Here is a 13159-nt window from a genome sequence, read left to right as displayed (position 1 = left end):
CTACACATATATGGATGTACACCAGATCTTTCCTAAACGTCTCCCTATCGTCCTCACTTTCTCATCGTGAAAATGGGCCCTATTCTACTTACCAGATCCCATCTCATCACTGCCCAGATAAGAGCTGTTACTACGGACACTGGTGTAGGAAAGAACGGAGTCTCGGTTACTATTGCACTCACTGAAAAAGACACAGAAAAGACATGATGAGAAACTCCCTAAGGTCTTAACAGGAACTCTGGGTTTCTATTTTGAGAAGCCTGACAAAAGTTAAGGACTTTCAGAAAGAGGAAGGTGGACTAAATGCATAGAGAGGGTGTCAGGTGGATTCCAGGCCACAGAGGGTTTAATGAGACAGTCCTAATGAGTGGAGGGGAGAAGGGTGTGGCTTCTTCAGCATTTCAAAACTAGTCAGAATACTACCAGCACCAACTCTAGAGACAGAAAAATAGCTACAGAAGACAGAAGGCAGACTCAAGTTTTGGATTCTACTGAGCAGGAAAACTCAAGGTCACCAAGAACAACCTAGATCCAAGAGCTTGGTATGGTTGGAACTGAGGCCTTAAACCTTGGAGTCTCTTCCATAGCGCACACAGAATTAACTCTTTTGTGCATGAAAAATCTGAAGTTGTGAGAGATGAAGTAGTTTGCCCATAGTCACACGGTTAGCAAGGTTCAAAGTCAGTGCCAGAATTATTTCCACTCTACAATTATTACTTTATATTATCATTATTATTATTAATTCACATGATTATCTACAATGCCTTCTAGATATAAGAGGATCCCTCCTCCCATTTTCTTCTCAAGACACCCTGCCCTGCCATGTTTGTGGGGGCAGGGTATCCACAGATGTGGACTAACATATATAAACTCAAGTTTTTTCAAAATATTGACTGGCTTTTCTGAATTTGTTCTCTTCATTCTCTTTTTCTTTTTTAAAAAAAATTGTCATTATAAGAGATGTCTCCCTCGGAGGGGGGAGAACAAGTAATATAGAAAGAAATTTAGGTAATGCAAAATTATAATTATTATAATGCCTAATAGTGCTACTTCTGCTATACCTCAACCTTATTAATTCCTATTACTAATTCTTTATATTCCTATAATGCTTATATTCCTATAATGCTTTACATTTATAAAGCATTTTCACATTCACTATCTCAATCTGAGACTTTTACATATATCCCCAAACCCCCCACCCCCAACCCATGAGAGAGACAAGAATTATTATTCTCATTTTGCAAACGAAGAGACTGAATTTCAGAGAGATGAAGTGGTTGATCTAAGATTATACAGCCAACAAGCATAAGAGAGACAGGGCTACACTCCAGGCTCCATGACCCAGAGCCTTTGATAGAGAAAAGATTTCCCAGCAGGTCTGTGACTCCTTTTCAATATGACCAAGCTCATCTGCTCTCAACCTTGTATCCTACCTGTAGGAGTCCCGATAGCTCATTGTGTCATGTCCTGAGTCCTCCTGATCCTCTTCTGACACTTTGAAACACACTTTCTTGATCCCGCCGTGGTCTACCTTGTCAATCTCACTGTCCTCACTGACCAGGGGAGAGGCAGAGACCTCTTCAGTGGAGGGAGGTTCGCAGGACCCATCACCCATCGGTTCTGTGATGGTGGACAGTAGTCTAGAAAGAACAAAAGACATTAACGTGAAGCAGTGGGACGAGAAACCTCAATTTCTGTGATTATGATGGTTCTGAAAAATGCCCCAATCTCATGTTGAGACTGTGATATCTGATAAGGACTAAGTGACTGCTTTATCTATCCCTCTCCCATTCTCCCTTCTAAAATCATTGCCATTTCCAATTCCACTATTAACCTGCAGAGTGACACGTGACAAATCACTTCACCCACCCCTAAACTTGTTTTCTTTCTCTGTAAAATGGAAGTGATAGAACAGATCATCTCGAAGGTCCTCGCCATCGCTAACATTCTATGCTCTACTTGCTAAGCTCTCTACCATCTCTAACACCAAGCATTCCCAAGGTTTCATCCAGCTCAAACACTCTACAATTCTTTGGCATTTCTGCCTGACAATCCCCTGGCTCATAAGTCAGCAAAGACTGACAACCAGGGGTATAGTTCAAGAGTCAAATGTTAAATTTTCAGAGTGAGCATTTATACCACAGAAACTGGATAACAATACAAATTAAAGCTTGACGCACTGTTTTGTTGATTATCTAGCCTTAAGAAAACTTAACAATCATCCACAAACAGAAACATGCAAAGAACAAGTGACGTGGTAGTATGAAAATCCTGTGAACGGTGTTGGACTTGGAGTCAAAAAACCTGAGTTTGAATCCTGTCTCAAAGGCTTAATGACTGTGTGATCATGAGCAAGTAACCTAACTTTTCTCAGCCTCAATTTCCTCATCTGAAGAATGGGGATAATAATAGCAACTACACTTCACAGAGTTGTTGTGAAGATGAGAAGAAATAATATATGTGAAACACTTTGCAAACCTGAAATCACTACATAAATGTTAGCTCTTATTAGTATTAAGAAAATGTGTGTATACATACATACATACATACGTGTGTGTGTGTGTGTGTAGCGAGAGAGACAGAGACAGAGAGAGAGGAACAGAGTAATCAAACTGCTCTATTTGTTTGTGTCCTTTCCACACTCCTCTTGAAACTATTTTACACTTACTAGCTGTGTGACCTTGGGCAAGTCACTTAACCCCATTGCCTAGCCCCCCAAAAAAAGGAAACTATTTTACAGAGAAGGAAACTGGTGCTCAAAGAGGGTAAGCCATTGGCTCATGGTCTCATACAATGAGTTAACGGCAAAGACGATGTTATACTCCAGATTTCCTCAGTTTCAGTACTTTCTTCTATCAACAATGTCATATGGCCTACAATTCTCCTCTACATGTAGTAGGGACTCAAATTTTTATTGATTTAAGGGGGAACTCATAAGGCCACAATTATACTGACCTCACAAGGAAATTGTGAGAAAGGTGCTAGAGAAATGTTAGACATAAATATCTTAGAATCTATCTGGTAACGTTTCCACGACGGCAGTGTCCATATCACCTTTGTGTGTCTGCCTAACCCTTAACACAATGACTAGAATATAACAGGCTCTTAATAAATATTTATTAATTGGTTATCATTATTATTCTTAGTACTTACTGCTCAGTAATGAATTGGCCAAAGAAACCCACAAGGGTCATTTGCTAAGATACAGGGGAACCTATAATATGGCAGAGCGAATGCTCACATCCAGGAGATGTGGCTCATGGATACTTGACTGACTGAATAACATCAATACTAATATACTAATAATAATAATAATTATAATTATAATTATAATAATAATAGCAATAGCAGCGACATATTTCTATAGAACATTAAGGCTTGCAAAGCGTTTTACTCTCCAACAACCTTATGAGGCAAATAACATAAAGCATTATTACCCCCATTCTACTGGTAGACAAATTGAGTCTCAAGGAAGGGAAATGACTTGCCCAGAATTATATATCTGGTGCATGTATGTCAGAGCTGACATTCAAACCCAGATCTCCTGACTTTGAAGTCTAAAACTTTTTCAACCATAAAACATTTTTCCTGAATTATTATAATAATCAGTATTGACTCTAAACTCTTAGAACTCTAGGCACACAGCCTTTGACCTGGGAATGCCTGCTAAATTAAAAGAGCAGCAGAAAATGCTGAGGCCACTTCTGGCACATCCTGCAAACCTTCCTTCCCCCCTTTGCTTCCTTCTTCCCAGTCTCTTTGCCTTCTTTTCATATTCCCCGGACCTTCCCACCCATCCCTCTCAGTCTCACTTGTTAATCTGCATGACATATTGCTTCATTTCCTTCACAGCCACATCCAGCTTGTTGAAGAGTTGCAGGTAGGCATCCTGAATTTCCCGGTCTTCTTGCTTCAGTAGGAAGCTCAAGCCTCGGTCCTCTTGACCTGGCACCCCATTCTGCTGGTTGATGGTACTATCCATCAGACTCCTGTCATAAGATTCCCCATCCTCCTGGGAAAGGCACTTCCAGGATGGGGCAGCCATAGTGGTGATACAGTGCTGGGTATAGGACATAGGGTTTATGTGACCTAAAAGATGAAGGGAAATATGTATTCAAAAGTACTCAACAACCCATTAGAGATCAACATCTAATAATACATAAATACATATACATATATATGTGTATATATATATACACACACACACATACATATATATGCATATACATACATAAATACACAGAGAGAGAATGACAGAGTGAGAATTCTCTACCATTTTTATCACTTTTTTATTTCCTAGATGTGAATATTTTCTTCCCAACTAGAATGTGAACACCTTCCATGACTAAGAATACACCGTCTTCTATACTACTTAGTACAGGGATAGGTTCATAACATGCGCTCAGAGAATATAAGACCTAGAAATACTCTTATAACACAAAAGAGGAAATGTCAGAAACCTCAAAACATAGAATGCCAGTGCTATAAGACAGACAAATATAAACTTTTTCCACTCGTGACCCCTTCAGCACTTCTTAAACTATAGGTCACAATTGACAGTTTAGGAAGTGCTGCTACAACAGACCTTAGAATATGGAATGCTAGTACTAGAAAGGACTTTAGAACTAAGAACACAGAACCCTGGGCCGCAGAATGTCAGAGCTGAAAGGGACCTACAGAGACCATTCATCTAGCCCAACCCCCTCAGATGGACAAAGTGACTTTCCAAAGCCAGCAATCAGAACCCAGATCTCCTGATTCCCATTCTGGAGCTCTTTTTTTTTAAACCAGATCATGACAATAATTGTTCTAATTCAGAATAAAGATGTCTCCACTGGTAAAAATGTGGGTCCTGTGCACACCTACCCTTTGCTTCTTAGCCAACAGGGGCCTAGCTACATAAGCACACAATCAGTACAAAAGGAGGTTACTCGAGGACTAAGATGGGCACCTTGTTCAGGATCGAGGCCAATCAGAGAAGGTTTCCGCCCAAATCGGATACTGAATGACCTCCCCACTGAGGTAGTGTTCTTGGGGTAAGACACTTCCATGAGGTTCACGTGGCAGTTGGTGGGGCAAAAATCCAAGCTGCAGAGGGCATGAGGTTCCAAGGATGCTTGCTTGAAGGCGGGGCTCACCCTGGTCTTCAGCTGCTCTGCAAACTGAGGAAGGATAAAGGATTATCATCTGGCATACCTGGCACTTGGTAATCACACCAGAACTTTTCTGCTACCACTGCTCACAAATTCCCAGAAACAAATCTACTTTCAAATTTTCAAAGATGAAAACGAAGTATCATCCCCTTCCCTTTATGACTGCTGGATTGTAAGGATGTTCTGCCTGATTGGCCCATGCTAACAAGGCCCAGCTTATATCCCAATCTTCAGAAGTTTCCCCCATTCTCCAAACCAAACCAAAGATTGTGTAGATCTCAGAACTACATTATAAGAAAGAAATTAACAAATATGAACCAGAGGAGAGGAGAGTGACTAGGATGGTGAAGAGACCAGAAATGGTGTCATAGGAAGAAATCTGTTGGGGCGGGAGCACGAGACAAAACTTTTTGGACCTGTGATTTCAACAGTATAGTTCCAGAATTCCTAGTGAGGAAATTCCTCTACCAGAATAGGTGAGTACCTTTCCTGCAAGTTAACAGTCTTAGAGGGCTGGCTGGGTATTGAAGGGTTACATGACTTGTCCAGGGCCACCCAACTAGGATGTACTAAAGGTGGGATTTGAACTCAAGTTTTCAAGACTCTGAGGCCAGCTCTATCTACCACACCTCTGCTACTGTCCATGTGAGGAACAGATGAGGAAAAGTAAAGGGGTCTGCCCTGGGAAAGACTAGGCTTAGCGAGAATACATTTTTGTCTTCAAATATTACAAGGGTGGAGATGGCAAACTTGTACCTCTTAGACCTAGAACCAGTGGAGGGACATTAGAGAGGCCGATTTGATATAATATAAGGAAGAGCTTTTTAACAAATAAGAGTTGTCCCAGCCATGGACAACGAGATGCTTTAAGAGATAGTGACCTACCTCTCTGTCCCTAGAAGTGTTCAAGCAGAGGCTAGTTTCCTTTCAACACAGGAAAGTTGTAGAGGGGATTCTTGTACCTAGTACACACAGCTATTAAGTGGCAGGGTCAAGACTAAAACACAGGTCCTCTGATTCCTAATCAAGTGCACAGAACCTTGCACATAATAAATGCTCAATAAATGTTTGCAGAATAAATTAGATTCTCTAAAGCATTTAGGATACAATTCTAGATATCAGTTATCTATATTTATATCTTATCCATCAGGGAAGGAACCATGTCTTATCTAAACTTTGTATCTCCAGCACTCCTCTATCCATAGTAGGTGATCAATAAATGTATGTAGAGTAAGTTGACTAATTAATTAATGAACCAATGAGTAAAATCAGCACAGCTCATGAATCTCATCAGGGATCCTTGCTGGCCCCATCTCTAGGATCTCTTTGGGGGGAAGGAGAATGGGGAGGACTGGGGACTTGCCAAGGAGTGTGGCTACCTCCTGATAGTTGGCAATCCTCCTGGTGATGCATTCCAGCTTAGTTTCACAGATGTTCCGGAACTCATACTGTGGCATGGTGACCACGGCACTGCTCAGGGAGATGAGCCGCCCACAGTTCTGCACAAAGAGGCTGTCATCTGCAGCAAACGCCTCCAAGATCTGTGAGGAAGAGAAAGGGGAACGACTCAGTTTGAAGACTGATTTTCTGTAGCCTGGCATTCAGCCCCCTAACCCAACTTGGACACGACCTCCCTTTCCAACTTTATCTCAGAGAATCACAGAACATCTGAGATGGAAAGGACTTCACTGACTATGCAGTCCAAACTGTTGTGGACGCAACATAGGGGCTCAAACAATTTTTCTTCTCATGGACCAACATATTTGGCAGTGAGGAAATATAATAATAGCTAACATTTATATAGCACTTAGTATGGGCTAGGCATTGTGCTAAATGCTTTATAATTAAAGGTAGGTGCTATTATTATCCCCATTTTACAGATAAGGAAACTAAAGCAAACAGATTAAGTGACTTGCCCAAGGTCACACAGCAGCTAGTAAGTGTCTGAAACCAGATTTGAACTCAGTTCTCCCTGACTCCAGGCCAGCGCTCTATCCCCTGTGACACCTGGGAGTCAGGAGACTTGTACATGTGCAATTAAATGGCTGGCTTGGCAAAAGCAGCCATTTTTACTATTCTTTGCAAGTCCAAAGTCTAATGTGTTTTATAGTTAACATATACATGTAATAGGCAAGTTTGATTGTTTTGTTATTTTTTCTTTTTTCCTTTTGCAACCACACTGTGTATGCTGGGTAAGAAGAATTTGTAGGACAGAGACAGGGGTGACCTGTCATTTAATGGGTAGCATGAACTCCTGAGTGAGGAAATTCCCGTTACCAATGCAAGTCAGCACCTTTTCTACAGTTTATGTTCTCAGAGAATGCCTAGAGTACTGAGAGATTGTCCAGGGTCACTCACATAATGGGACTTGAATCCAGGTCTTTGTGGCATCAAGGATAACTACGTATCCAATATACCATGCTACTTACAATAGAAAATTTATGTTAAATAAAATTACAGAAAACTTTTATTTTATCTACTGCAACGTAATATCCAAAATTTCCAGCAAACCCTTTGACAACCATAGGTCTTTTCCAACCCCTTCATGTCAGAGACCAATGGGGAAATGACTTGCCCAAGGTCACACAGAAGGTAACAGAGCCAAGACTCAAAAAAAGATTCAAGCCTGGGTTTTCTGACTCTTCCCAAAGGGCTCTTTCTACCACACAATTACTCCTTCACTATTCCCTCTACCTGAACTTTTTATTCCATCCAAACTGGCTCGATTGGGTACTAATGTTGCTCTGTGAAATGATCTCATCATCCAAACGGGTCTTGGCATTGTGAGTACAGATTTCTGAAAGCTTAGCTATCCTCATGGTATCAGATCTCACTGACCATTCCTACAATCTCATGTCTCCTCTTACTTGTCAGGATAAAAGGGAAGGGAGGCAAAGTTAAGTCTTGTCTCATAAAAAACCTATACATACTTATTCCTATAAGGCTTTTGTCTAGGACTTTAAGTTATTATCTATCTCCATTTGCAGTAGAACTAATGAGTTCTATAAAGCAGCAGAATGTTTGATGTTGGTTATACGTACAGATATTTCTTCAGCTATTTTATGGATAGTGTAGAACTGTACATAGTTGGCTTGGATGTGAACAAACCAAAAAGTTCACAATCTGCATTTTCGTGGTAAGCGTAGTTTTTCTACAGAGTTCTGAGGTCAAGTCATGTGCACAATTTCCCAACAAAAAAATAATTCCGAGTATCTCAAACTAGCTCCTCAGTGTCCCACAAATGTGGCTTTCATGTTTCTATGACTTCTTTCATGCTTCTTCTCCTGCCTGAAGTCCTTCCTCTTCTTCTTCAACTTTCTAAATTCTACCCATTCCCCCAGGTTCAGCTCAAATCACAATATCCTTTCACCCTTCGTTTCAATTTCAGACATAGCAAAGGCCTTTTGGAAGTCACCATGCAGTAAGCAAAAGTCCCAGTCTCCAGGGGCCCACAAAGGAAGACAATAGCAGCAAACTCTTACTTACACTCAAGAAGGTGGGGTGTTCAAATTCGTCTGATAGGAATACAGACTTAGAGCTGGAAAAGATCTCAGAGGCCAAGCCCATTGTCTGACAGATGGGGAAACTGAGCCACAGGGGATAAATGACTTGCCAGGGTTACACAGCTATAGTTAAATATATGAGGTATAGGGTCTTTTTAACCAGCGTTCTACCCCTGGTGAGCAGTTGCTCCCCAAAGTGCCCCAGTTTCTTACCCAGAGACTGATTATAGATAATAAAAGAAAACAGGTAGAGACCAGGCCTCTGGGTTATTGTTCCCAAACCGGGGCTGATAAAATGGCTTCAGAATCAAGTCATGTTAGAAGAGTAATAAAATAAAGAGGTAAGCCCTTCATAACAGGGCAATGAAGCTATAGGAACGTGTTCTCTGGATGGCTTTCTCTGTGTGTGTGTGTGTGTGTGTGTGTGTGTGTGTGTGTGCGCACACGCGCGTGCGCGCACACCCCCTTGTTTGTGTTTGGGAGAAGACCGTGATATCAGCTCCCAAAGGACTTGGGGCACAGGGAACAACGAAAGCTCTGAACAATGATGATTTTTTGTATAGGGTGTAGCAATGGCAACCTTGATAACACTTTATGAGCTCTTCCTTCCCTACCATTTTGGACAGAGCAGAGGCAGAGACTGCTAAAAGCATTCAATGATCACAAGACCCTGTAAGGACACAAGAAATTCCAAACCTTGGCAGTGAGAGCAAAACAGCCCTTGGGTTCCACAATCTTCTCCAGAACAAAGCATTTGATCCCAGCTGTGCTGACGTATTCATACACTACTCCATGCTCCAAATGGACATTTTCCACAGTCAGGCTGATCAAAGGGCTGCCCTCAGGGATGGTCAGCTGCGGACCCATAGACTGCAAAGAGAAATCTGGAAGGCAGAGACACAGAGATTAAGGAAACAGTCAATTCTGTTCTATTCCTGGGGACTACATTCTACTTTGCTTAACTATGGTGACCTCTCAGTTTGGAATCCCAATTTGGGTTGAGATGACCGCATGCAGCAATCCCCTAAAAAGGCAACGGGTTATGTGCCTGCCTAGATCTCATCTGCCTTTACTCCTCTAGCCGGTGGGCTAGCCTCATGGGGATAGACCTGATCTTAAACCCACCCAAGTTGCCCTTCCTCATCACTGCATCTATACTTCTCCTAAAGGAAATGTTACCTTTCTCCACAGGCCAATGGAGCCTCTGGCTAAAAATATTCCTAAATGCTTCATTCAGCATTTCCCAAGATACTATCCTTTGCATCCAAGCCATACCCACTTCATGGACAGAGTCACAGACTCCAAGGAATTTCTGGTAAATTTTACAACCAAACAAACATATAGAAAATGAAATAATTCCTTGCATGAATAAAGACCTGGGCACTTTTCAGAGGCCTCCATAAAATCTTAGTCTTGAAGGCTCTGCTAGTGAATGCTACCAAGCCAGACAGGCTTAGATTATGGGACCAGTCACAGACGATCTATCTGTTAACCATGGACCAATCTAGCTAAATGCAGAAAGTCACCAGAAAGCTTTTTATAAAAGGATGGATTAATAGAATACTATTGTGCTATAAGAAATGATGAACAGGTGGACTTCACAAAAACCTGGAAAGACTTATATGAACTGATGCACAGTGCAATGAGCAGAACCAAGAGAACATTATACACAGTAACAGCCACACTGTGTGATGGCTGACTTTGATAGAGTTAGCTCTTCTCAGCAATGCAAGGATCTAAGACATCTCCAAAAGACTCACAGTGGGAAATGAGAAAAGAAATAGAGAAAGAACTATGGAGTCTGAATGCAGATGAAAGCATACTATTTGCTCTCCTTTTCCTTCGTTGTTTTGTTTTATTGCTTCATTCTCGTGGTTCCTCCCATTAGTTATAATTGTTCTTTACACTATGACTAATGGGAAAACATGCTTAATATGAACGTATAAGTAGAGCCTATATCATACTGCACACCATCTGCAGGGAGGGGGGAAAAGGAGGAGAGGGCAGAGATAAAATTTAAAATTCAAAATCTTATGGAAGTGAATGTTGAAAACTAAAAATAAATAAATAAATTATTTTTTAAAAAAAGAAAAGGATGGATTTTTTTTTTTTGGCCAAAGCAACTCATAAACCTATCCACTACAGAATGAAGAAGTTGCTATCTGTTTCTGTGATAGAAGTAGCCATTCAAATTCTTTGAAGAGCTAAATTAACTTTTCAAAGCCCTTCCCCCATTTGTTACCATAGGACCTTTTTTTTTTTAATTAATTTTTTTTAAGTTTTCCATCCGACCTTTACATGACAATACAGAAAGCAGCATGGCAGGATATGGGGTTACTCATACCCCCATTTTACAGAGTAAACTCAGGCCCAGGAATTGTGATGTGAGTATCCCAACGTTCCAGAGCTCAATAATGACAAAGCTAGGGTTAAAACTTGGGCCTGCCTGGGAGGCAGGGAAGCCAAATGATCAGCATCCGTGTCACCAGCTCCTCTACAAGATGCACTAATAACCATTTTCCAGGTGACATCATGGACAGGAAGGCCCAGGCAGGAACTCCTTCCTGCACAAGGAAGTTCAGGTTTTACCATTTCTCTCCCTCCTAAGCTGAGTTAAATGATTTGAGGGGGAAAAAAGTGTGGGGGCTGGTGAATTTGGCATGTTTATTTGCAAGTCTGCACTAGGTCCTCTGTTATGATTCATATCCCAAGGGCTATGATCAAGCATAAGGTCCTGAAAACCATCTGGTTCCTATTTGATTTCCAGCCGAAAAAATCTAAAGTTATAATTCCACTTCAGGTCACTGATTTCACGGACACATGCTAGAGTACCAATTTTTTTTCATTCCCCTTTATCCTGTGCCCCATTCCCAGAGCCAGGGGAAAGTAGAATAACACATTTCTACAGCATTTCCCTTGCAGCAGCCCTGAGTGTGAATATTATTATTCCTATTGTTATCTAAAAATCCTATTATTCCCATTTTATGGAGGAAAAAATTGAGGCCCAGGTAGGTGAAGCAAGTAGGATTTGGCCAAGATCACACAGTTAAGTATCAAATTCAGGTCTTGAACACAAGCCTTCTAGCTACTCCATGTACATTACGACTCTTTCTATAAGATTACATCACAAAGATGGCCTTTTCATTCCTTATTTACAGCATCCAGGATAGTGGTGGGTAGATATGCTACTACAAACTCTACAAACCAAGGAGATATTATCCCTTATGTTGAAGATAAGGAAAGTAAGGGCTCAGAGAGCCCAAGTCCCAGGATCACACAGCTAGGCAGGGTCGGAGCAGGACTCAAACCCAAGTCCTTCTGACCCCATGAAGGTCTAGCACCCTTTCTACTAAATCATTCTGGAAAAGAAAAGAAAAAAAAAAGCAGAAGACTTCCTACACTCCCTGCCATAAAACAGTAATCTCTGCACTCACCCCAGCTTCGAACTCCCAATCCTCAAGACATAACCCAGTAACTATATTATAAGGAGGAGAACAGAGGAAACCTTAGAACCTCATTGTATGTTCACGATACAGGATGCCCCAGAGGAATGGCCTACCAGCACTCAGTCCCTGAGTACAAAGTCCAAGCCCTCGAGTGAGAGGATGGTCCTTCCACAGAGCTAAATTGTTGCCTGTAGGCATAAGCACTGACACGTGTCAAATGGAGTCCAGCTGTCCTGGCATAGCCTGCCCTCCCCCCACCCCCATTTTCCCCAAGCCTCTCCTCTTCCTGTCCCTAAGGCTCATCGGGTGACATGCGGCTAAGGGCTTAGGTGCCTCTTGCCAGAGATGACATCAGAGCTTCCTTCTCCACTAAGTAAGGCCTCAATTTGAATAAAGCAGGGGAAAGAGTTATAAACAACAGGAAGAGCTCTCACAACTGGGAGAAATGTATTTTGGAGTTTTGGAGACAGTGGAGGACTTGGGAGTCAGGAGACATAAGTTTGAACACTAATGAGCCTGAGTATGACCTTGGCCACATCTCGACCTTCCTGGCCTTCCATAAATGACTCTCCTCCTCTATAAAAGAGGGACAATAATACTGGCACCTCCTATCTCACAGGTTTATTGTAAGATAAGCATTTCATGAATACGAAATCGATACAGAAATGTGAGTTAATATAATTATTGCTTTTGATTGAATGTAGACCCACTCCTCAAAAAATGGTTCCAAATCATCCATAACACTCAATTATAATCCCAACTATGTTGTTCCTTGAAGCTTAGGATCCACTCTAAGCAATAATTCATAATGAACCCACCTCCAAACAGTAACTGTTCTGTTAATGTTAATAACTTCCTCCACAGAGCGACCAAAAAGGGGGCCAATCTGACTCTTGTTCACAGTCGTTTCAGTAGCGACCAAAACCTCGTGACCCCATTTGGAGTTTTCTTGGCAAAGATACTGGAGTGGTTTGCTATTTCCCTCTCTAGTTCATTTCACAGATGAGGAAACTGAGGCAAACAGGGTTAAGAGACTTGCCCAGTGTCACACAGCTAG

At 41.5% G+C, this 13159-nt stretch overlaps 1 protein-coding gene across 1 annotated transcript in view; it reads right to left on the bottom strand.

The window, feature by feature from the left end:
- The window catches only part of PREX1 (phosphatidylinositol-3,4,5-trisphosphate dependent Rac exchange factor 1), a 243998-nt gene that overhangs the window by 23168 nt on the left and 207671 nt on the right, over positions 1 to 13159 (bottom strand). Inside the window, exons 22-27 of the mRNA XM_027851373.1 lie at positions 9353 to 9540; positions 6533 to 6694; positions 4952 to 5162; positions 3813 to 4089; positions 1434 to 1640; positions 93 to 181 (exon numbers count right to left, since the gene is read on the bottom strand). Of these exons, the coding sequence (XP_027707174.1) occupies positions 93 to 181; positions 1434 to 1640; positions 3813 to 4089; positions 4952 to 5162; positions 6533 to 6694; positions 9353 to 9540 (1134 nt within the window). The remainder of the gene's footprint in view (positions 1 to 92; positions 182 to 1433; positions 1641 to 3812; positions 4090 to 4951; positions 5163 to 6532; positions 6695 to 9352; positions 9541 to 13159) is intronic.

The sequence above is a fragment of the Vombatus ursinus genome, unplaced genomic scaffold (assembly GCF_900497805.2).
Source record: "Vombatus ursinus unplaced genomic scaffold, bare-nosed wombat genome assembly UNPS02000580.1, whole genome shotgun sequence".
Taxonomy (NCBI): Eukaryota; Metazoa; Chordata; class Mammalia; order Diprotodontia; family Vombatidae; genus Vombatus; species Vombatus ursinus.
The sequence above is the reverse complement of the archived record's forward strand: the minus strand, read 5'-3'. Positions and strand labels throughout refer to the sequence as shown.